The sequence below is a fragment of the Aethalodelphis obliquidens genome, unplaced genomic scaffold (assembly GCF_003676395.1).
Source record: "Aethalodelphis obliquidens isolate GAN/ISIS:26980383/991018 unplaced genomic scaffold, ASM367639v1 scaffold72, whole genome shotgun sequence".
NCBI lineage: Eukaryota > Metazoa > Chordata > Mammalia > Artiodactyla > Delphinidae > Aethalodelphis > Aethalodelphis obliquidens.
Window position 1 is genome coordinate 1,289,341 of NW_020838016.1, and position 25,616 is coordinate 1,314,956.

At 45.0% G+C, this 25,616-nt stretch overlaps 1 protein-coding gene across 1 annotated transcript in view; it reads left to right on the forward strand.

Moving 5' to 3' along the window:
- BFSP2 (beaded filament structural protein 2) overlaps positions 1–14,759 on the forward strand; it is a 69,603-nt gene extending 54,844 nt beyond the window's left edge. Inside the window, exons 5-7 of the mRNA XM_027091711.1 lie at positions 5,741–5,872; positions 12,287–12,507; positions 14,469–14,759. Of these exons, the coding sequence (XP_026947512.1) occupies positions 5,741–5,872; positions 12,287–12,507; positions 14,469–14,472 (357 nt within the window). The 3' untranslated portion in view covers positions 14,473–14,759. The remainder of the gene's footprint in view (positions 1–5,740; positions 5,873–12,286; positions 12,508–14,468) is intronic.
- Positions 14,760–25,616: the final 10,857 nt, after the last annotated feature.

Genomic DNA, 25,616 nt, shown 5'->3' on the forward strand with positions numbered 1-25,616 from the left:
AGTGCATTTATTGAGGGTTTACAGAGCGCCCGACAGTGTCCTGAGCACTTGACAGGTCTGTTCTCATTTCATCTTCCCAACCCGAGATGAGTATTGTGATTTTATCCATTTTATAGAGGAGGAAACTGAGGCACAGAAAGGTTAGGTAAATCACACAGTTAGACCATGGCAGAGCTGGGATTCAAACCACATGTTCTGACTATAGAATCAACACTCTTAACTGCTTCTCTGACCCAGACAGACCTCATGGAGTGGGCGGACCTTGATTCATCCTCTTTTTTAAGGATGAGCACAAGTGACGTCTTGTATGAGGTTGGGAGGGCTTTGTCTTGAGGGACCAAAAGGTTAGGCCAGACTTCTTTCCAGACCACAAATCTGTGCCTTCCCTGTGGATAAGCTTCCTCTGTCATGCAAGATCGGGAACCCCTTTTTCCCCAAGGAGCCCACTGCTTTCCCTTTCTCCATGAAAGTGACCATAATGAGGTCCGTGTGATCCTGTGAGATCTGAGAAGTTTAAGAGCAAGGCCGTTAGCTGTGCTCTGCAGCAGAGCAATACTCTCATAAAGCTGTCCCCCAGCTGCAAAAAACAGAGAGCTTGTGACTTGCTGGAACCCACACAGCAACTGCTCGGGGAAAGGCAGGCTGCACACGTCCACCCTTGAGGGCTCAGCCTGGACACGTGTTCTGCTAAGAACACACCAGCATCGTTGCTCTCCACATTTTGCCCCCCGCAAACTCTCACTCTCCCCTCACACCACAAAGTGGCCATTTTTTCCAATCGCCAAGGGTGTTTTGGGGAATGGCAACGCTAATCAGCCAAATGGGTGGGATGTGGAGATGCCTCTTTTCCCCTCCATTTGGAGACCCTCCAATTCTTCATTCTGACTTACTCAACAGCCTGCTGCTCTTTGTCTGTCACATCCATCCTTCACGGGCAACATTGTGCCAATTTTTAAATTTTAATTTGAAAATTTTTACCATATTTCAAAATGCCAACATGCTTTCCTGCCCCAGAAACACAGCTGGAGTGCAAACCTGGGTGGCTCAGCTCGTGCGTCGTGGAGCCCAGAATTCAAGTTGGTTTGCAAGCCTGGGAACCAACATATCTGAACCTCAGCACACATCCCAGCAATGGCACTGAATGACAGATCAATCCTCCCTTCCCATGCTCAGAAGCTAGAACCACACACCTCCTATTTGGTCTGTGAGGAGAAATCTGTAGGCATTGGGTTGAAATGGAAACAGGAGTTATTATATTTAACAAGAAAACATAAATCTAAAAAGCCATTGGAGAATAACATGTAATACTTTTAGGTGAGTTAAAACAATTAACTGTCCCCAGATGAAGGGCAAGTATCATTTGTGGCAAGCTGATTTGAGAAGGCCTGGGACGTGATATAAAACAAAACTGAAACCCACAGTGATCAAATTAATTTCTTTTTCTCTTTCCATCTTAATTTAAAAATGGTGCAAGAAACTTTCCATTTGGTGCTGGGGCATCATTAACACTTCCCTTATACTTATTAATTTTGACTTTCAACAAAGAGAAAGCCAGCTTTGAGACTCAGCAGCTTGGCAAGCAACATTTGCTAGAATATAATACAGTGGTTCCTTTAATTTTATTGATTTTTTTTCAGTTATCTTTTATCTATGGCAAATAATACAGTTTTATCAGTTTCTGTAGCAATCTAGAACTTTGCTTCCACGAACCAGGCATCACGTGGAAGTTTTAAATGCAGATTCCTGGGGCCCACTCAGGATCTCCTGAATCAGAATCTGCATTTTCACAAGGTCCCCCAGATGATGCTGACACACTTCAAAATCTGAGAACTTAACTGTAGTTTACATTGTAAAGACATTTATTTACAAAGAAAAAGTGAATTGGTTCAAATAAAACCAGTTTGAATTAGTATGCAGATATATGACAAACCATGCTGGTTGTCCAAGAATATTTGGGAAACACTTGGGTACAGCATTTTGCCAATAAAACTAAGACCTGGGGATTCATCTCTCCAGAGACCAGTGTGTGCCACTGAACTACTGAGTACATTATCTGGGTCGAGAGGAGGGACAGTTCATTCAGTGCCAGGGCTATGGCCTTGGCCAGCAGCTTTACCCCAGACCTGCCCACCAAGGCTTTAAAACATGCCTCCATGGGACTGGACTTCCCCTCGTGCCTGGCTCTTACCCATCCTGTGCTGGTGATGTTTCCCAGCTGCTCTCTGCAAGGAAATGTAAACATATGTTTTCATGTGCCAGTCAAATTCATAACACTACCTAAAAGGTAACATGAAAGTTTCTGTTGATGTTTTCTTTATGCAATTTTAGAAATAACACACTTTAAGATAAAATACTTTGCTCTTCCATTTGCATCTATAGCTTCAGTGTGACTTGCTATTTCTTGCGAAATCCACCAGCGATTTTTATAATTCTGTCATCAACAATAGTGTCACAAAGTCAGATTATAGAAAAATGCTTGATTATTAATATCTGGTTAAGCAAATAGTCACTCACATCAATGATGAATGAGGATAGCTCTGCTATGAATTTTGGTTAATATTTGGATGAGTTCATTCATCAGCATTGTGAGTGACTTCTTTGTGAATCACATAATAATTTTCAGATACTGGAAGAATAGTCCCTCTAATTTTTGTTCCATTCCTAGTACAATAGCTACAGACATGACCCACTTTTAAGTTTAATCTGCATTATTAACATTTTCTGCATCCCTTTCTTAAATCTGGACAATCAACAAAACAATAATTCAACCCCTGATTTGTAGTGTTTGCCAGTTTCCATGGTGTAAATACTCTCACCATGGTTGATTTCAAACTACTAACATGATGTAAATGAAGACAAAGTTGGGAAGAGATGTGCAGGAGCACAGCATTATGTGTTATTTCTACCACGCAAGTACCATTGATGTAAATTACCTAAGTAGCATAGATAATGATAAAATGCAAAATAATTAGCCAGTGATGTATTTATTACCCTTTTTCATATAACTTATTTGATTGTAACTTGATATAATCTAATTTTGAATGATGGCTACATAACCACCAGATCACAAAATTCCTGAAACTTTAACACTTGGCTTTTGTGAGCTTTTAGGAGCCAGCTTCAGCTCACGGCTGCCCCTGGCCACTCTGACTCCATTTGTCTGCCAGGGTACCCCTCTCCCACACAGCCCATCTGGCCAGTCCCCGGCCCCAGAGGGAGGAAGAAAAACCGGGCTACTGATCACAGGACTTGGTGAACCATGAGGGTATTTTAGAGGGATCCACCTTCTCTTTGAGAGAGACAGCTCTAATTTGGAGGGTCTTAAGTTGAGGCATTGGTGGAATCGGCAGCATTAAGTACTGGTTGTTAAGAGCACAGCACTGGGGTCGGCTGCTGGACTTGAATTCCAGCTCTGACCCTCAGGGCCTTATGCTCCTTTTTTTTTTATTTTTTAAAATTTATTTCTTTTTGGCTATATTGGGTCTTCATTGCTGCACGCGGGCTTTCTCTAGTTGCGGCGAGCAGGGGCTACTCTTCATTGCGGTACGTGGGCTTCTCACTGCGGTGGCTTCTCTTTTTGCAGAGCACGGGTTCTAGCTGCCCAGGCTCAGAAACTGTGGTGCTCCATCTTAGTTGCTCCGCGGCATGTGGGATCTTCCCGGACCAAGGCTCGAACCCGTGTCCCCTGCATCGGCAGGCAGACTCTCAACCACTGCGCCACCAGGGAAGTCCGGGCCATTTGATCCTGAATAAATAGCTCAATCTCTCTGTGCCTCAGTTTCCTCATGTGAAATGGAAATAACAATGACACTTGCTCCACAGGGTTGTAAAGATTAAATGATATATGGACTTAAAGCAGTTAAGGGAATTCCCTGGTGGTCTGGTGGTTATGACTCTGCTCTTTCACCACTGGAGAGCTAAGATCCCACAGGCCACATAGCACAGCCTCCCCCCCAAAATAAAAAGCAGTTAACAAAGTGGCACAAAATGCTCAATATATATTAGTTATCGTTAGTAGTATTCAACTCATAGTGGCTTTTTACAAACTCATTTGTTGGGTACTACATTCCTTGTTACACATAGAAAATATATATAGCCAATATTTGCATGATTTTAAGGTTCTAAAAGCCTCCACATGCATAACCTGATGGGAGCCTCATGGTGATCCCAGGAGGCAGTCATCATATGATTATCGTTCCCCACTCAATGTCATCTACGGGCGGAATGATGGCCCGGAGACACACAGCCACGGACCAACCAGTCAGAGCAGGGTCCACGGGTTATGTTCTCCTTCAGCTGCTCCCAAGCCTTTAATGGACATTTTTGTTGAGCTCTTTATAGCCCCCAAACAGCAAGAACTGGCAGAACTACTACTGAGATGTGAGCCTTTTGACTTGGGATTTCTTAGCCAGTGAGTTAGGCTGGACTATTTGCACATAATTCTGTAAATAAGTATTCATATGTGGTAAAGATAGCAAATTCAGAAAGCCAGTAACTTAGGAGAGAAAGCGTTTATTTTCTCCTACATCACTGCCTTGTAGACATTTTATCAGACTGCACTGAAGATAAATGAGGGAGAGCTCTCAGGTTTTCCCTTTTCCCCAGCAAAGAGGAGTAATCAGAATATGTCCATCTTGCTCTGGGGAGAAGGTTCAAAGCACAGACCTTCCCCCTAAATTCACAGTGTGGTCAGATGGGTTTTTACAGGGAAACAGGGACTATCAGGTCAAATTTTTCACTCCTTGTTTGAGCAAGGTGTGGGGCAATTGGAGCACTGGAAGGGGTTACAAATTCCCAACGTTTATCAAAATTACAAATGCCTACTTTTTTTGGTAGGGGGCCGTATTGGGTCTTCGTTGCTGCACGCGGGCTTTCTCTAGTTGCGGCGAGCAGGGGCTACTCTTCATTGCGGTGCGTGGGCTTCTCACTGCGGTGGCTTCTCTTGTTGTGGAGCACGGGCTCTAGGCTCGTGGGCTTCAGTAGTTGCAGCACACAAGCTCAGTAGTTGTGGCTCACAGGCTTAGTTGCTCCATGGCATGTGGGATCTTCCTGGACCAGGGCTCAAATCTGTGTCCCCTGCATTGCAGGCGGATTCTTAACTACTGAGCCACCAGGGAAGTCCACAAATGCCTACGTTTTTGATTCAGCAGTTCCACTACAGGAATTTACCCCTGAGAGATCCTCCCATGTATGGAAAATGAGGGACTGCATCATTGTTCATAATAGGCCAAGACTGGAAACAAGCTAAGTGTCCATCAGTGGGGAACTTCCAAATAATCATAGTACTTCCAAGCAAGGCATTACCATGCAGCCCTTAAAAAAAATGTAAGTGATCTATATATACTGCTATAGAATAATTTCTAAAAATATGTTAAGTACCAAAGCAAGGAGGGATGCTCATACGCATTTATTTATAAATATATGAAATATTTCTGGAAGGAGATATGAGAAACTAGAAACAGGAGAACAAAGTAAGTAGGGCACAGGAAGAAAAGGAGACTTTCTACTATATATCCTTTAGAAAATCTTTTGAATTTTATTCCATTTGTATGCATTATATGTTCAAACTAAATAAATGTTGGAATACAAGCTGGTGTGGGCGCCGATAGAAAAAGAGCGATTTTCAAATCAAATGGCTGTTTCCTCTGAGTTAGAGGCTGCGGAGTGGTGACTGGAGAAGGTAAGACGGAAGGACGGGTTCAGGCCCTGGTTCCCCCTGCTCACCCCTGCCTCTCCACAGCAACAGACGGAGGTGGCCCGCAGGGCCCAGACCCAGGAAGAGAAGCTGGCTGCTGCCCTCAGGGTGGAGGTGCACAACACTTCCTGCCAAATCCAGAGCCTGCAGGCTGAGACGGAATCCTTACGGGCCCTGGTGAGTGGACCAGGAAGAGCCTTGGCCTTTCCTGCGTGAAGTTTTACTCTCAACTGTCTAACTGTAGTCATATGGGTTTCCCATCTCACAGCACATGAGTTCTGAGGCCTGCAAAGGATCAACCGATACCAAATGACAAATGTAGTAGACACAGTTAGTGCCCCAGTGAAATCCCCTTCACCAGGCTGCTGCCATGACTGTTGGCTGCTGACGCCACAGATGCCCAGAGACTTGCCCTCTGCCAAAAAGAAGACCTGGCCTAGGATGGTAGGTGTGCCCCCCCTGTCCTCAGCCATTGGCCAATGACTGACTGACAGTGGGGTTTAAAAGCCCAGTCCACTTGCTTCAAAGTGGACTCTGCTCTGTGTTGTAATCCACACTCCAGAGCTCTCCAAGGGATCAGGCTGTAGCCACAGTCCAGCCAAGACCACCTCCTGGCTTAACACTTTACATTGCCCTGAACTGCTTTCCTTCTCCCCCTTTTCCTGAAAGGAACTCCTTAATTATTGGCATGTACCAGGATCCCTGTGTCTGGCTCTGCTTCTGGGGAACCCAAGCAAAACTAGTAAGCTAGTTAGCTCTTCAGACTCACTGTGGTTCGTGGACGGATCTCTTGCATTATTAATTATTATTAGTAGTTAAAATGATTATTAATAATACAGTAATCCACCTTCTGATCTCTGGGATGGACTGAAGTTCTGTTAGGGTCAAGCACGGCTCCTCCTGGATGCCTCCAGGGGGCCATGTGTACTGAATCAAACCACAGGTGTTCGTACACACCAGAGTGCACAAAGGGGTTGGGTTGTATAATCCCTGTGCAGCTGAGGTAGTCTGGACGTCGTTGAGGCCCAAGAAGCCCCTCTCTCCCAGCAGCCTCAAGTCCTGGGCTATTTGGGTACCCATTCTTCCACCACCCCCCCCCCGCATACACCTCATCTCAGTATTGCCACCCATGACAGCTCCATCACAAACCACCAGCCCCACCTCCTGCTTTAGCCGCAGCCTGCCACCAAGTTAGCTCAAGTATTTGCTCTAGTTGGTTCCCCTCAGAAACAAGTTTTCCTCTGCCTACTGCCAAGATCATCCCATCACCTTCCTTCAAAGGTCTTCAGTTCACTTGGTCCGTTGTCCTCGGCAACAAGGTCACATGGTGCCCAGTCAGCTCAGGGAAGATGCTCAGTCTTGCTACAACACGACACACGTCTCATTGCTCCACTTTTCTCCGAGTCATCCTCTGATGGGATCTGGGTCAGTGCAAGGGGGTGTGAGGAAAGGATCTGAGGTGATAAAGATCAGGAAACTACAGCCTAAATCACTGCTACTTTAACTAAAAAGTTGTCTGAAAGAGATTGCGTTGTTCAGTGTTATGTGGATTTTATGCTAATCAGTTTTATTCACCTGCCATAACCCTTGATAAACATCCTAATGTTGGGAATGCAGTGCTTTAGACACAGTTAAGAGGTTGCCATTTCTCCCCCAGAGGTCCTTGTGGCTGCCAAAATTGCCACTCTTCTGGTGATAGAAAGTTCCAGGCAAAAGGTGAGGGATGTATCCTCAAGCCACATCATCAAAAACAAAGCCTGGAGAAATTGCAGCCTAAGTAGCTGGTGCACATCACCAGCTCGTATTGCACACACATGTATTGGGAGCCTACTACGTGCTGAGCCCTCCCTTAGACTTGGGAGAGGCCATCAAGAATTATATGTTTCCTGTCTGCTAAACGCTCATCACCTGATTGGTAAAAGAAAACCAGTACACAAATGACAGAACAAAGCAGGGGTACTTCCTGTGTTCCCCAGAGTGGATGCTCCAGCAGTCTCCATCCTCACACGCCCCCAGCCCGCCCTTACCTCTGCCCCTTGGCAGATGCTGTCACCGGCACTGTTCTGCAGAGAAGATGAATGTCCTCCAACTTGAGGTCTCCGGCTTCCATTTCCCACCTCAAAATATCTCTGAAGCTTTATCCACCCTCTCCTCCCTTCGATAGACTCCACCTGTCCCCTGTTGCACCATCTGGGCCATTCCTCTATCTACTGTCCCCTCTCTCCTGCTTTATCAGTGTCCCCACCCCCTGAAATTGCCTGTGGGTAAAATAGAAAGTCTTCCTTTGCCAGACCTTCCAATACCACCCAACTCGGGCTTCATTTTAATGCCCAGAACTCATCCTTTGCTTTCCTACACTTGAGCCCTTGGATATGTTCTCCCATGTCTAGAAGGAGACTCCTCCCCCGACTCTGCCTCCTCTACCTGCTCCTGTCATCCACACCCTGGGCACAGGTGAGGTGGAGCTCACCAAAGTGCCACACCCACCGTGAAGCCTAGACCCTGACTCCAGAGCTGGGGTGATCCCTCCCACCTGCCACCCACTCACACTCAGAGCCCCTTGTTCATGTGGTTATATCAGCTCATGCACTGAACTCACATTAACTCCTGGAGGGCAGGGTCTATGTCTAATTAGTTTTATGTCCCCAAACCACTTGGTACAGTGCCCAAAACACAATTTCTTCAAAGTGATAGAAACAGTAATAAGAGCATGCTCACCTGCAATCTCTCATCAGAGCTTCATGGAAACATTAAGTAGGGTAGACTGTGACTGCATCCCATTTTGCCGAAGAGAAAACTGTGGTTCAGGGATTTGCCCACTAACACGAGTCATAAGTAGAGAGGCAGAGCTCTCTGGCTCTATCATGCACTAGACGGTGGCTGTCCTGTGGAGTTTGGGACGGGCACTCAGACCCTGGAGTCTTGAATCCTGGCTCCTCTACTCACTAGCTGTGTGACCTCCCGAAGATGCCATTTTCTCCCTTGTACAGTGAGGATCTATTTTGGTTATCACATCCATCTGCTGTGTTAGTGGCTTAGGACAACAGGAAATCATTTATTCAGCAATTTAGGGAGCACTCGGCAGAGATGGCTTTTCTCCATCCCATGTGGCATCTGCTGGGGCTGGAATGTCCAAGAATGGCTGCTTCAGCTCACATCCCCAATGCCTCAACTCTGCATCTCTTTTTCTCTCTCCACGTGGCCTCTGCACATACCTGGCTTTGACTTCCTCGTATCATGGCAGTCTTACATTGTTGGACATGGCATCTGGCTTCCCTCAGAGGGTGCGCACAGAAAGTACCAGGCCTCTTAACACCTGGGCTTGAAAGTCCCCGAATATCATTTATGCAGCATTCTGTTGGTCAAAGCAGTCACAGACCCGCCCAGATTCCACTGGAATCTGCCTCTTGATGAGACAGTGGCAAAATCACGGAGAGAAAGTGCAGGTGGGATGGAGATCATTGTTGCAGCTGCCTTTGGAAACGTGATCAACCACTGAACCATCATAGAATTTTCCTCATAAAGTCATTGGCATGATTAACTAGATAATGCAGGTCAAGCCCTTAGCACCATGCCCGGCACAGAGTCAATAAGTGGTATCTGTTATTAATTATCATTATAAAATTATTATTATAACCTCTAGTATAGTAGCCCCAAGTTGGCATCATCTGATCACCACACCTAAACCCCATGGTCCTGACTATTGGAACAAATAGGACAAGAACTCACCCCCCAACCAGAAGATGGAGCAGTGACATGCTGGCTGGGCTCGGAACCCAGGACGGGCTGCCTCTGTCCGCTGTGGCTCTAGTAGATCAGAGTTCTGGTCGCTGGGCCTTGCAGGCAAGGTCAGGAACACAGATGAGCCAGAACAGGTAGCACACACGTGTACGGCTTTCCAACATGGCAGAGTTCATCCAGCCATCCTGCTACCCTCAGTCACAGCAACCTGTGCACACACAGGCCCTCAAAGCTATGTAAGCCTCAGACAGCCGAGCTGGTGACATTTTCAGCTCCTTTGCCAACAAGGCACTGTTTATAGCGGCAGCCAGGCATCAATAATGGTGTCTGAGGGCCCCTGAGCTCTGTGTTCAGTCAACTCAGACCAGGAATGGAATTCAGTCCAGAAATCACAGAAGGTCACTATTTTACTTTCCGGAAGGCTTAGCAATTTAAGGAAGTCCCTTCAGATCTCTAGAGACAAGAGTAAGCATGCTTTTGTGATCTCAGTTTGCTTGCTTGTGCTGTGTCGTGAGTGGGCCGGGGCAGGAGACCCACAGCATGGCTGATCATAGAGACTCAAGCACAGGCATCTCTGTGAGAACCAGGTCAACATGTCAGGGACATAGTGCAGAAGCTTGACTTGGACTCTAAGGGTGGAATGGAAAAGACGTGGCACCTCTGATAGGTGTTCCCATGAACCTACCTTGGGCAGTGGGTCCTAAGTCTTCAGCGAAAAACCCCAAGCCACATGGAAAAGTCACCACGTACACAGGGCAAAAACTATAGACAGATGATCCAAACCTGATTCCATGAAAGGTTTTTCCAAATCACAGATGTTACAGGTCCAATGTCAACAACCACCACTCACAAACCAAGCAGTTCCCTGATAAACAAAGGGAGAAAACCCAGAGAGGTTGGAACGAATGATTCTCAAAGTCCAGGTGACCATTTCTGCATCCTCACTGCCATGGAGGGGTTTTCAGATCTCATCAGCAAAATAATAACCAGACCAGACACTGATCTAGATTTATTTCCACTAATCACATTTTGCCACCTGTAGACATACCTAGGATGGGAATCTGACTCAACTTCCTCATATCCTATGGAATTGGGAAGATTTAAATAAGATAATATGGTGGCCTCTGCTTAACAGCAGCCATGATTCAAGATGACATCATGAAGGTATTTATTTGTTTCTTATGCGTTATATAAAATAAAAAGCCAGATGCTAAATTATAGAACTACATAATTACTACTACTAAAAGATGTTAAAGAGAGGGGCATACCATTTTTTTATTGGTCAGCCCTACAGTTTGCAGGGCTTGGTATATGGAAAGATGAGAAGAAAGTTTCAGTCTAATGGGGAGACAGATAGGGCAATAAGTGCACCATAATAAAAGTGCTGTCACTTGGGCAACACACACACACACACCTATTCTGTGCCAGGCCCTGTCCTGTTGCTGGGGTTACAGAGACTAGGTTCCTGCTCTCAAAGAGCTCAGCATCTGCTAGAGCAGACATGCCCCTAAGAAGCTCAGCCCCCTATGATAAGTTCAAGGGCATGCATGTGCTTAGGTAGCTGTGAAACCCAGAGGAGGGACACCCTAACCCAGCCTGGTGGTGGCAGATGCAAGAGGGCATTAGGGAAGTCTTCCTAGGAGATGTAACCCCTGAGCTTGGACGTGGGGTGAATAGGAGTCAGCCAGGTGAGGAGAAGGGGAGATACAAGCCCAGATTTGGACTTTAGACAGCACACTGTGGCTGCTGTGGGGGGATACAGAGGGAGAGGAACCACAGGCAGGGAGATGAGCTAGGAGGCCATGGAGGTTACCCCAGGTGAGAGGTGATAAGAATCGATCTGGGGCATTGGTGGCTGGACAAGAGGGGGCACGTATGGGAAAATGTTTCCGAATGTACAAGAGGTAGGACTCAGTGATGACTGAATTTGGGAGGGAAGCAGGATCAGGGCCGTATCTTTCCCCGGTTTCTAGCTCATGTGGGTTCACCAGCTGGAGCACAGGAGAGGAGGGGCCAGCAGGTTCCAAAGGAAGCCAACGGCTCCATTTTGGACACCTTGATTTGAATAGGGCCCATGGCCTGCATATATTTCCAGTAAGAACCTCAGTACCGAGTCTGCTTGGGGCAGAGATCTGTGCTGGACGCATCAAAACAGGAGTCATCCACAGAGATGACCAAGGTGCGAGTGGAGTGAGACCAACCTGCACAGCACAGCTCAGAGAGAGGAGGGGGCGAATGGGCAGCAAGGGGCAGAGGAACTAGCAAGATGTGCTACTAAAACACTGAAAAACCACAGTGAGTGTGTAGAGGCCAGAGACATTCGTTCTGACTGTGGGAATCTGGGAGGAATGCAGGAGGAGACTGCGTTCCAGCTGGACGGTGGGTGGTGGTTCACCAAGAAAAAACACCTGCAAACTGCCTCGTGTGTGTGTGTGTGTGTGTGTGTGTGTGTGTGTGTGTGTGTGTGTGTGTGAATCTCTCTCTCTCTCTCTCTCTCTCTCTCTCTCACTTGTCCTCTCTTGTTCTCTCTCACACTCATCTGCCTCTTCTCTCATCATTCTCTCTCATCCGGCTCTCCAGTTCCTGTCTCTCTCCCCCTCCTTCTTCCTCTTCTCCCTCCCCACCTCCACCCCTGTTGGAAGGATCAGTGAATCAGACTAAGCAAGACTCTGGCCTCCCCAGGAGGATTCATTACTTCCCCACTGAGCCACGTCAGCCTGTCAAGGTCATCGTCCTGGGAGAAACAGAAAGACCAGGCCGATGCCAGCCCCTCCCACTGCTCTGCCCATCTCCCTCTTCCAAGGCCCTGCCGATCGGCCTTGGGTCTGAACCGTATTCCCTCTCTTGTAGAAACGAGGCCTGGAGAACACCTTGCACGATGCCAAGCACTGGCACGACATCGAGCTGCAGAACCTGGGCGCCGTGGTCAGCAGGCTGGAGGCGGAGCTCAGGGAGATGCGCACAGAGGCGGAGCAGCAGCTGCAGGCCCGCGAGCATCTGCTGGCACACAAGTGCCAGATGCAGCGGGACGTGGTGTCCTACCATGCGCTGCTGGACCGCGAGGAGAGCAGGTGCGTCTCTGCTCGGCTTTGTTAGGAAAGGAGTAGATACTCTTGGGTTTAAACTAGACACTTTTTCAAACACTATAGAAGTAATTAGTGTAAAAAGGAGAAATCACCTCCCAAACTTCCCAACACCCAGCCCCACTCCCACAGCCTGTGTCCTTCCAGGATTTTTCTACTCATATATATGCAAATATATAGACTAAATACATTATGTACTTATGTATGTATACGTATATGTGTGGACGTTTGTATGCATTCATAGATACAGACATACAGCCACACACCACAGACATACCTATATGTGATCATGCATACTTCCTACCATACATGGTAGCAGTTAGGAATGCTTTCAGCTGCCTGTAATAAAACCTAATTAGTGTAGCTATAAACTAATGCTCCTGAAACTTTAATATGCACTCAAAACATGCCAAGCCTGGGCACCTTTTTAAAATGCAGATTCTATTTCCGAAGGTCTGAGGTGGGGCCTGAAACTCTGCATTTCTGACAAAACTCTCAGGTGACGTCTATACTGATGGTCCACAGACCACACTTTGAGCAGCAAGGGCATAAACCATGTTTACCTAAGAGTTCCAGAAATGAGGTAGGCCAGGCTGCTCCGTGATGTCAGTCAGGTCCCAAGTTCATTTCATCCCTCTGATACACCATCCCTGTCTTCATCTTTGTCACCCCCAATTGCCAAATGCCTACCACAGCTCCAGACATCATAACCAGACATCATGCATGGCCAGAAAAGGGGAGGCAAGAGGAAACAGCAGAAAGGTTTTTCCCTGCATGGTTCACTCCTTTCTTCAGTGAAGGAAAAATGTTTTGGGAAGTCTCCAACAGACTTTTCCTTCTATCTCACATGACCAGACCTACCTGCAAGGGATGCTGGGAAAGCAACTATTTAGCTTTTCCAGCCTCCATACTGGAAAGAGCCAACAGGTTGGGAATGGCATGTATACGTCTATGTATATATATGTGTGTATGCGGTATATATACATATATGTATACACATATATGTGTATACACATACATATGTAGTCTTTTTTTAATGGGTAAGGATTCCTGTGGCATATGCATGAGTCTTGGGGCTTAGCTTCCTTGCCAGCTTTTTAAGGAAATTGAAGCCTTTATCACAATTCTGTATCATCATATTGCCCTCCAAGGTCCCTTCTGTGGCATACATTGAATGAGGAAGAGAATACATAGTAGAATAGCAGCTCTAAGAGACAACTTATCAATTACATAGTACAACCCCTCCTGATTCCAGAGAGAATAAGAAGGCCAGAGCAGAAAAGGATTTGCCAGTGATCAAAATAGGAGGAAGAGGCAGAGCTGGACCAGAGCCTAGGTCTCCTGGGTCTCCAGTGTGCTCTGTACCATCCCTTTCTCAGAATGGAAGAGGGCCACATGGAAGCAACCTAACCCTTGCTCTTTCAAACAAAAACAATGTCATCCAGCTCCTTTCCAGCTGTCTTTTTATTAGACTGATTTCTGTTGATTATAAAAGCTAGATGTTTGTAACAAAGCAAATTTTTTCAGACGCCTATGAATATCTGACTACACAAAATCGTATTAAACAAATCCAAAAAGTAACAAGATAGACTGAATTTACTTCAAGAATATAAGGACTCCATCCAGTGAGTGCCTGCTATGTGCCAGCACAGTCTTAAGCTCTATGTTATCGTCATTTCTCCACAAAACCCTGCCAGAACTACATCATTATCCCCACTTTACAGCCAGGAAACAAAACCTCAGAGAGCTTCAATCATTTGCCCAAGGTCACACAGCTAATTACCATGGAGGTGGGATTTGAAAGCCAAACTGTCTTGTTCCAAAGGCCAAATTCTTTCCGTGAGACACCTGCCTTTCGTATAATTCTGTTGTGATTTCTTTACTAATTTTCATCATCCATTGCTTGTCTCACTCAAATGTGTTTTTTGGGTTTTGTTTGTTTGTTTCAGCTAATGGAGAAACACTCTCTTTTCATGAAGAAAATGCTACCTTCCTCACTGAGTGACCAGCGAAGTTCCTTGAGGAGTCCCCACCCCCTCACACCCCACAACCCGCATCTTCCCTCACCCTCCCCACCCCCATCCCAAGCTGGATTCCCTGCTGGATTCCCCAGCTGGCTCAGCTTGAGCTGAAAAGCTTCCTGGAAGTGGAGAGTGTCCTGCTGCCTGAATTCAAATAGTCTGTAGCTTGAGCAACCTCCCTTGCCCCTCTCCAAATAAATGCTTCGTGTGTGGCTTCCAGTCTGCCCACCTTGTTCAATCCACTGTCGGATGGAGATGGATATCACTTTACCTGCCTGGCCTTTCCTCATGGGGCCATTCTTAAAGGCTTCTGGAAGGGTCCCTGAGCGTGACGGCATCTTCCTTGTTGTTCAAGGGTCAGCTGCCCTTGGGTTTATCAACATAAATGTGCCTCTTGGGCAAGAGTTGTGCTCATGGCAGGCAAGATTGCCACCACTGGAGGCAAAAACAACGTTCTTGCTACAGAGGGGGTCTGTGTGTATCATAACCACAGGCATCACCAAGTATTTGGGTGTCTTTAACGTGCTCTTCGTGGGTAGTAATGCACAGACACATCCACTTCAGTGCTGTTGTCAGAGCACTTCTCGATCAGCTTAAATGGAGCTTCAGTTTAAATCTGTGGGGGATGAATTAGGCTGTGGTTACCTACACTTGCAGCCTCAGAATATACTTCAAGGGTCCTTCCCCAGCCCTCTCAGGGCCCAGGCCAGCCAAATATAGTTCATGAATCCGCCACATACCCAGCCAAGACTCCCCTGCCTTCTGATTAAAACTGAAACCACCACCTGTGTCCTAGCGCAGTCTCGCATGCCTCCAAAACCACACACACGCAGCCCAGACTTAATTTCTCAATTCTTCCCCCAAGCTTCTGTCAGTCCACCTGTCACACAGAATTGCAGACCAAAATATCCAAGCTGAGTCTCTGTCCTCATGTAAGCTGCTAATCCAGACAGAACGATGTGTCCAATATGGGCACATTGGAAGACACCCTCCCTCAGTACCTGGGCTTCCGAATAGCTAAGGCCGACATAAACAAATGAAATCTTATTTACCCTTAAGAAAGCTGGAAAGAGAAGCAAGGCAAGACATTAGGTCTCCCGGTTGAAATTGCTCCAGCTGCTTTCCCTTTTTGGCTTCCAGGATCAAAGAAATTGTAATAATAAGTCCCGTGGGCAGGACAGCTATTTACAGTTTGTATGGTACCTTCGCACAATTCCCTCTGTTGTCTGAGGCACAGAAATCATCAAGACACCACCTAATGCTGCATTTCAACAAAGCTGCATTTCAGCAAAGCACCAATCCCCTCTGCGGCTGCACACTCAGGGGTGCCCACGACTGAAACACTGGGCACCAGGGCCTCCCCAGAAGAGAGAGTGTACGCCTGGCTATATCAAATGCCCATTCACTGAGGTCTGTTTCTTTTCTTTCTTGCTTGTTACAGTGAATTTTTGCCCCCCAGCCAAGACCTGAATCCCTAACCTAAACACAGATGGAGGGCCTCAGAAGGAGGTACTTCTGTGTCTGAATGGCTGTGCATTTTCCAGAACCCGGAAGCTGTCTCAGCCACGGGAGGAAGGGGAGAATGGATTTGCACACCCTCCTGAGTTTCCACCAGACGCACGCTGTGCCGGGCCGCACACGCTCGGTCTCCGTGGCTCCGTAATCTCAAAGAGCAGCTGCCTTAAACCATTAAATTAATCATCCTTTGGCAGGGAGAGCCCAGCAGACTGGTGCTTCCAGTTCTCAGCACAGTTTCTTGCTGTTTCTAATGAGGCTTCATTAACAGGTAAGAAAAGGCACTGTTGACCCCCTGACTCCTCTGGGGCCTCATTTAACTCAGACTCCCTCTTACAACATCCAGTACAATTACACTCTGGCGGAAGTTCACTGACAGGTGGCAGGGAGGATGATGCTTGTGCTGGTCTCAAGGACAGAGTGTTTGTTCTGGGGCAGACCAGAGAAGGGATCCCGACGGACTCCTCTGAAAGCGCAGACAGGCTCTATCTCCAGACGAGGTAACGAATTCCACTGGCCTCTGGCCTGGCTCCTGGAGCACAGTGTAAACTCCCACTGAGATTGCTAGAACATCCACTGGATTTCAGACCAAAGTCCTTAAGTCTCACCTTCATTATCATCTATGACACTTCCAAGCACCTGCTGGTGCCCAGACATTTTGTTGGACTTTGGGGATCCCAGTAAAAAGAAGAGACAGTTTCTGTGCTGGTGGGTTTACAATCTCTTTGAGGAGTTCACATGTGCACATAAAAGGAGAAACAAAGCAAAGCAGGCAGAGCAGCACATTACACTTTGCACAACCCCTTCACATAAAATTCAGTTTATCGTAGGAAACATGAACATAGACATTCAGATCTGATCTCTGTTGGTTTCGGTAAGATGATTCAACAGGAATCATCAAGCACCATGCTGGTCTCTGATTATCTCCAAATAGCACACAAATATTTTTTCCAGATTTATTAAGATAAAATTGACAAACAACACTGTATAAGTTTAAGGTATACAGAATGATGATTTGATATGTTGTGAAATGACTACCACAATAAGTTAACATCCATTATCTTAAATAGAGAGCAAAAATATTTTTCTTCCTTGTGATGAGAACCCTTAGGATTCACTCTCATTTTTTTTGCGGTACGCGGGCCTCTCACTGCTGTGGCCTCTCCCGTTGCGGAGCACAGGCTCCGGATGCGCAGGCTCAGCGGCCATGGCTCATGGGCCCAGCCGCTCCACGGCATGTGGGATCTTCCTGGACAGGGGCACGAACCCGCGTCCCCTGCATCGGCAGGCGGACTCTCAACCACTGCGCCACCAGGGAAGCCCAGGATTCATTCTCTTAATAACTTTCATCTATACTATACAGCAGTGTTAACTATAGTCATCATGCTAACTATAACGTCATGTATGTTACGTCCCTAGTACTTATTTACCATATACTAGAAGTTTATACCTTTTGACCACCTTCATCCAATTTCCCCTCCCCCTACCCCCTACCTCTGGTAACCACAAATCTGATCTCTTTTTCCATGAGTTGTTTTTTTTTTTTAAGGTCTCACATATAAGTGAGATCATACAGTATTTGTCTTTCCGTGTCTGACTTACTTCACTTGGTATAACGCATTCGACTTCCATCCATGTTATCACAAATGGCAAGATTTCGTTCTTTCTAATGGCTGAATAATATTCACTGTGTGTGTGTGTGTGTGTGCATGTGTGTGTGTGTATGTATGTGTGTGTGTAATCTCACAACTTCTTTATCCATTATCCATCAATGGACACTTAGGTTGTTTCCATACCTTGGCTTTTGTAAGTAATGATGCTATGAACATGGGGGTGCAGATATCCCTTTCACATAGTGTTTTCATTTCCTTTGGATATAGTCCCAGAAGTGGAAATGCTGGATGATGTGGCAGTTCTATTTTTAATTTTTTGAGGAAACTCCACACTGTTTTCCATAGCAATGGTACCAATTTACAATCCTACAAGGGTTCCCTTTTCTCCACATCCTCTCCAGCATTTGCTATCTTTTGTCTTTTTGATGCTAACCATTTTAACAGGCATGAGGTGACATATTGTGATTTTGATTTACATTTTCCTAATGATTAGTGATGTTGAGCATCTTTTCACTTACCTGTTGGCCATTCATATATCTTCTTTGGAAAAATGTTTGCATGCCCTTTGCCCATTTTTTAATTGGGTTATTTGGTTTTTTTTTTTTTTATTGAGTTGTGTGAGTTCCTTATTATAATTTGGATGTTAACCCCTTATCAGATGTATAGTTTGCAAATATTTTTTCCCAATCCGTAGGTTGTTTTTTCTTTTGTTGATTGTTTCTTCTGCTGCACAGAAGCTTTTCAGTTTGATGTAGTCCCACTTGTTTACTTTTTATTTTGTTTCTTGTACTTTAGGTGTCATCCAAAAAATCATTTGTCAAGACCCATGTCAAAGAGCTTTTTTCCTATGTTTTCTTTGAGGACTTTTATGGGTTTCCATCTTGCATTTAAGTCTTTAATCCATTTTGAGTTAATTTGTGTGAGTGGTGTAAGATAAGAATCCAGTTTCATTGTTTTATGTGTGAATATCCAATTTTGCCAGTTACTGAAGAGACTGTGTTTTCTTCATTGAGTATTTTTGGCTCCCTTGTCAAATACTAGTTGACCATATATGTGTGGGTTTATTTCTGGGCTCTCAGTTCTGTTCCATTGGTCTATGTGGCTGTTTTATGCCAATATCATACTGTTTTGATTACTATAGCTTGAAATCGGGAAGTGTGATGCCTCCCACTTTGTTCTTCTTTCTCAGGATTGTTTTCACTATTCAGGATTTTTGTGGTTCCATGTAAATTTTAGAAGTGTTTTTTCTACTTCTGTAAAAAATGCCATTGGAATATTGATAGGAATTGCATTGAATTTCTAAATGGCTTTGAGTAGTCTAGACATTTTAACAATATTAATTCTTCTAATCCATGAACACAGAATGCCTTTCCATTTCTTTGTGTCTTCTTTGATTTCTCTCATCAGTGTCTTATAGTTTTCACTGTAGAGATCTTTCACCTCCCTGGTTAAATGTATTCCTAAGTATTTTATTGTTTTTGATGCTATCGTGCTATAGATATCCTTTCATAAACACATAATCTTTTTGTTTTGAGAAATGGTAAAAGAGGATGGTGCCTCTTTGGGGCAATTCTAGCATCTTATCTGGGGTTGCTGGACTTAGAAAATAAAAATACAAGGTGCCCAGTTGAATCTGAATTTCAGATAAATAAAGAATAATTTTTAATAGAAGTATGTCCCACATATTGTCTGAGACATATGTCTACTAAAAAGTTATCTGGCAGCCCTAATCATATCAGACAGAAACACTCCATACTTCATATCCCTGGACCTCAAATAATACATGAAGTTTTGTCCAGCATTTCTAGCTTGGATATTCCAACACACAAGAAGAGGAAGGGGTGACCCAGGCCATGTCCTTGCCCAGTCTTGATTGAAAACTCCGTCTCCTGACACAATAGCACAGGCAGGTCCAGTCATGTTCAAGAAATTAATCTGCTAGATGAGTGATGAAATAAAGCAAACTATTTTCTCCGCGGAAGCGACTGGCTTAATTAGATAATATAGACTGGTTATTTTGAACAATAAATTGAGCAGGAACCAGAGTAGATCCCAGCATAGATGTGCTGTGCTGCAGAGTCAACAAAAACCCCCATTGTCCTGGTCATACACAAGAGGAAATACTCCATTTTCTCCAGCTCCTCCTGAGAGTGAAAAGTAATTCACACCCCAGGGAGTCAAGCTTTCAGTGTAGTTCTAGGATTGGACACAAAACCCATGTTGCATTTTAGGGGAAGGCATTTTGCAAAGTGGGTGAGCAACAAACTACATAATTTCTTTGGACAAGTCATAGATACTTTGTTGGCTTGTTGTTTTGTTTTGTGCAGCGAAATTTCTTATTGAAGGCCTGAACAGGAAAAATGTATAAACAAGGTTCACAATTTTAAACTAAAAAGCATACTTGGCAAAAAAGCGTACAAGTTGTTGCTAACCAGTGGTGCTCTGGGTGCTTTAAGAGGGAATCACAGGACGGGAGTGGTGGGGGGCGGGTGGCAGGAATCAATAGACTAGTGGTAGGTTCAGCACCTCATCATTTAGCTACTGGTGACCAAGAGAAAAGAGGTAAGAGAAACATATAGGGTCATACACTGTCCTGGGAAAGTTAAAGAGTGGTTTTACACATTATTTTGGGAATTCAGTCTTAGCAGTTTACCTGAGCAACCATCATGCTCAGTAGTGGAAAACTCACTCCAAGATTAAATCCTCTTCCTCAATAACCATTTATGCAGCCCTGTTACATGTCACCATGGTAGGTGCCAAGGATACAGAGATGTACAAAATGTGAACCTGCCTTCAAATAACCTAGATCAGCACTGTCCAACAGAAACAGAATGCAAGCCACATATGTCATTTAAAACTTTAATAGTCACATTTTTAAAAGGGAGTGGGGGACAGGTGTATATATGTCAAACTAATTTTGATAACATTTTACTTAACCTCATTATATCCAAAATCCTATCATTTCAGCATGCAATTTATTAATTAGAAATTTTGCATTCTTTTGGGGTACTAAATCTTCTAATCTGGCTTATATTTTAGCCCTCTAGTCCATCTCAATTTGGATACTAAATTTTCATCAGAAGTACTTGATCTGTATTTAGCTCTCATAAAATTTATAGTTGAAAAAGTAGATTTACAAATCCAAGTTGTTCCAAACATACTTAAAAGTTTTCCAGTAAGTGAATTGAGGACCAAAAAATTGTTTTCCTTTGATGTTTACAACTATATTGACCACCTATATTCACCTTTTTCAGAAGAGTTCATGTAACTTTGAAGCAAAAGCATGTTAATTTCAAAACCACACCTGCCCAAGTTAAGTAAATCCACTCACTCTTGTGTCCAATTATTAATATCATGTTTAAGGAGGTATTACATAAATTGCAAAATCAATTCTAAATCTATAAATATCAAAAATGAAACATGTTTCAAATTTTTCTTGTAAGTTTTACAGGACAAATATTCTATACTGTTTCAATTTTTAAATTAAAATTTTAATTAAAATTAAACAACATTTTAGTTTGCAATGCAGAAATAGAGACACAGATGTAAAGAACAAGATGGACATCTGATGGACATCAAGGGGGAAGGGGGGGTGAGATGAACTGGGAGATTGGGATTGACATATATACACTAATATGTATAAAACAGATAACTAATGAGAACCTGCTGTATATATAGCACAGGGAACTCCACTTCGCTGTACAGTAAAAACAAACACAACATTGTAAAACAACTATATCCCAATTTAAAAAAAAATTTTTTTTTAATTTCAGTTCCTCAGCCACACTAGCCATATTTCAAGAGCTCAATAGCCACACATGGATGGTGGCTACCATATTGGACAGTGAAGATTAAAGCTGAGTAGAGGTGGGTGGGATGTACAATGGACTTAACCATGAAAACAACTGAGGTCATACTTGCAAGCTTATGTGAGAAGCCCTGCTTTCACTTCCCCAATTATGTCTGAAGTGCCTGGCAGGAGGATATCCCATAGTATCCTAAGTGAGTATAAATTGCGTGGCTGCCATTCCAACAGTTTTGCAGCCTTCCTCCAGGTAATCCTTCTATTCCACTGCACTGCTTCTCATAAGCAGCTCTTTTGGAAGGAGTTCCCCTAGCAGAGGCTTGGCCTCCTGTGACATAGGTCTTTCATTTTATGTGCATCCCTCTCCTTTCTTTGACCTCTTGGAAGGGGTAATGAATCAAGAGAGGCTCACATGACCTCACATCTAGCTCCCACTTGCTCAGCTGAACCATTCTGCCAGTTCCCTCTCCCTCATGGTGACTTTCTCTCCAAGGTCCCACAGCCTCTCCCTCAGTCTAGCTACATCAGGACTTACCACCAACCACTTCGGTTCCTCAGACAGATGTGAACCCCACATCTGGGCTGAATTCATATTCTTTTCTCGGCCCTGTGCAAATCAGGGTATGTGACCAGGCATCTGTTTCAATGTCCCCAGATATTTCCTAAGTTTTAAGAAACTCCTGAACTCTCCATTTTAGTTAGGGGGGCTAATCTCCCCAGAGCACAAAAGGGACCTCTAGGGAACAGGGCAGTCCAACTCCACAGGGTCTCAGCTGGACCCAGCCTGAGTGCCCTAATACATACTATGTTCATAGGAGTTAAGGCATCATTGATTATAAAATGCACCATTACTGGATGTAACCCTAAGAAATAAAACCACCCCTAATGGAAGTCTACTAGGACACCCCTGATAAAGCTGAGACACTAAAGGCCTCAGTTTATGGGTAAATGAGAATATACAGAAAAGAGATAGCAATGCGGAGAGGGGGAAGATGGCGGAAGAGTAAGACGCGGAGATCACCTTCCTCCCCACAGATACATCAGAAATACACCTACACGTGGAACAACTCCTACAGAACACCTACTGAATGCTGGCAGAAGACCTCAGACCTCCCAAAAGGCAAGAAACTCCCCACGTACCTGGGTACGGCAAAAGAAAAAAGAATAAACAGAGACAAAAGGATAGGGACGGGACCTGCACCAGTGGGAGGGAGCTGTGAAGGAGGAAAGGTTTCCACACACTAGGAAGCCCCTTCGCGTGCGCGGAGACTGCGGGAGGCGGAGCAGGGGAGAGCTTCGGCGCCGCGGAGCAGAGCACAGCAACAGGGGTGCGGAGGGCAAAGCGGAGAGATTCCCGCACAGAGGATCGGGGCCGACCGACACTCACCAGCCTCAGAGGCTTGTCTGCTCACCCGCCGGTGTGGGCGGGGCTGGGACCTGAGGCTCGGGTTTCAGTCGGAGTGCAGGGAGAGGACCGGGGTTGACGGCGTGAACACAGCCTGCAGGGGTTAGTGCGCCACGGCTAGCCGGGAGGGAGTCTGGGGAAAAGTCTGGAGCTGCCGAAGAGGCAAGAGACTTTTTCTTTCCTCTTTGTTTCCTGGTGCGCGAGGAGAGGGGATTAAGAACGCTGCTTAAAGGAGATCCAGAGACGGGCGCAAGCCGCGGCTAAAAGCACGGACCCCAGAGACGGGCATGAGACGCTAAGGCTGCTGCTGCGGCCACCAAGAAGCCTGTGTGCGAGCACAGGTCACTATCCACACCTCCCTTCCGGGGAGCCTGTGCAGCCCGCCACTGCTAGGGTCCCGGGATCCAGGGACAACTTCCACGGGAGAACACACGGCGCGCCTCAGGCTGGTGCAACGTCACGCCGGCCTCTGCCGCCGCAGCTCGCCCTGCACTCCGTACCCCTCCCTCGCCCCGGCCTGAGTGAGCCAGAGCTCCCAAATCAGCGGCTCCTTTAACCCCGTCCTGTCTGAGCGAAGAACAGACGCCCTCCGGCGACCTATACGCAGAGGCGGGGCAAGATCCAAAGCTGAACCCCGGGAGCTGTGCTAACAAAGAAGAGAAAGGGAAATCTCTCCCAGCAGCCTCAGGAGCAGCGGATTAAATCTCCACAATCAACTTGATGTACCCTGCATCTGTGGAATACCTGAATAGAGAATGAATCATCCCAAATTGAGGAGGTAGACTTTGAGAGCAAGATTTATTATTTTTTCCCCGTTTCCTCTTTGTGTGAGTGTGTATGTGTATGCTTCTGTGTGAGATTTTGTCTGTATAGCTTTGCTTTCACCATTTGTCCTAGGGTTCCATCCGTCCTTTTTTTTTTTTTACTTTTAATAATATTTTTTTCTTAATAATTATTGTTTTATTTTAATAGCTTTATTTTATTTTCTTTTATCCTCTTTCTTTCTACTTTTTCTCCTTTTATTCTGAGCCGTGTGGATGAAAGGCTCTTGGTGGTGCAGCCAGCAGTCAGTGCTGTGCCTCTGAGGTGGGAGAGCTAACTTCAGGACACTGGTCCACAAGAGACCTCCCAGCTCAATGTAACATCAAACGGCGAAAATCTCACAGAGATCTCCATCTCAACACCAACACCCAGCTTCACTCGACCAGCAAGCTACAGTGCTGCACACCCTATGCCAAACAACTAGCAACACAGGAACACAACCCCACCCATTAGCTGAGAGGTTGCCTAAAATCATAATAAGTCCACAGACACCCCAAAACACACCACCAGACGTGGACCTGCCCACCAGAAAAAAAAGATCCAGCCGCATCCACCAGAACACAGGCACTAGTGCCCTCCACCAGGAAGCCTACACAACCCACTGAACCAACTTTAGCCACTGGGGACAGACACCAAAAACAACGGGAACTATGAACCTGCAGCCTGCAAAAAGGAGGCCCCAAACACAGTAAGATAAGTAAAATGAGAAGACAGAAAAACACACAGCAGATGAAGGAGCAAGATAAAAACCCACCAGACCTAACAACTGAAGAGGAAATAGGCAGTCTACCTGAAAAAGAATTCAGAATAATGATAGTAAAGATGATCCAGAATCTTGGAAATAGAATAGACAAAATGCAAGAAACATTTAACAAGGACCTAGAAGAACTAGAGATGAAACAAGCAATGATGAACAACACAATAAATGAAATTAAAAATACTCTAGATGGGATCAATAGCAGAATAACTGAGGCAGAAGAACGGATAAGTGACCTGGAAGATAGAATAGTGGAAATAACTACTGCAGAGCAGAATAAAGAAAAAAGAATGAACAGAACTGAGGAAAATCTCAGAGACCACTGGGACAACATTAAATGCACCAACATTCGAATTATAGGGGTTCCAGAAGAAGAAGAGAAAAAGAAAGGGACTGAGAAAATATTTGAAGAGAGTATAGTTGAAAACTTCCCTAATGTGGGAAAAGAAATAGTTAATCAAGTCCACCAAGCACACAGAGCCCCATACAGGATAAATTCAAGGAGAAACAGCCAAGACACATATTAATCAAACTGCCAAAAATTAAATACAAAGAAAACATATTAAAAGCAGCAAGGGATAAACAACAAATAACACACAATGGAATCCCCATAAGGTTAACAGCTGATCTTTCAGCAGAAACTCTTCAAGCCAGAAAGGACTGGCAGGACATAGTTAAAGTGATGAAGGAGAAAAACCTACAACCAAGATTACTCAGCCCAGTGAGGATCTCATTCAGATTTGATGGAGAAATTAAAACCTTTACAGACAAGCAAAAGCTGAGAGAGTTCAGCACCACCAAACCAGCTTTACAACAAATGCTAAAGGAACTTGTCTAGGCAAGAAACACAAGAGAAGGAAAAGACCTATAATAACAAACCCCAAACAATTAAGAAAATGGGAACAAGAACATACATATCGATAATTACCTTAAATGTAAATGGATTAAATGCTCCCACCAAAAGACACAGACTGGCTGAATGGATACAAAAACAAGACCCATATATATGCTGTCTACAAGAGACCCACTTCAGACCTAGAGACACATACAGACTGAAAGTGAGGGTATGGAAAAAGGTATTCCATGCAAATGGAAACCAAAAGAAAGCTGGAGTAGCTATTCTCATATCAGACAAAATAGACTTTAAAATAAAGACTAT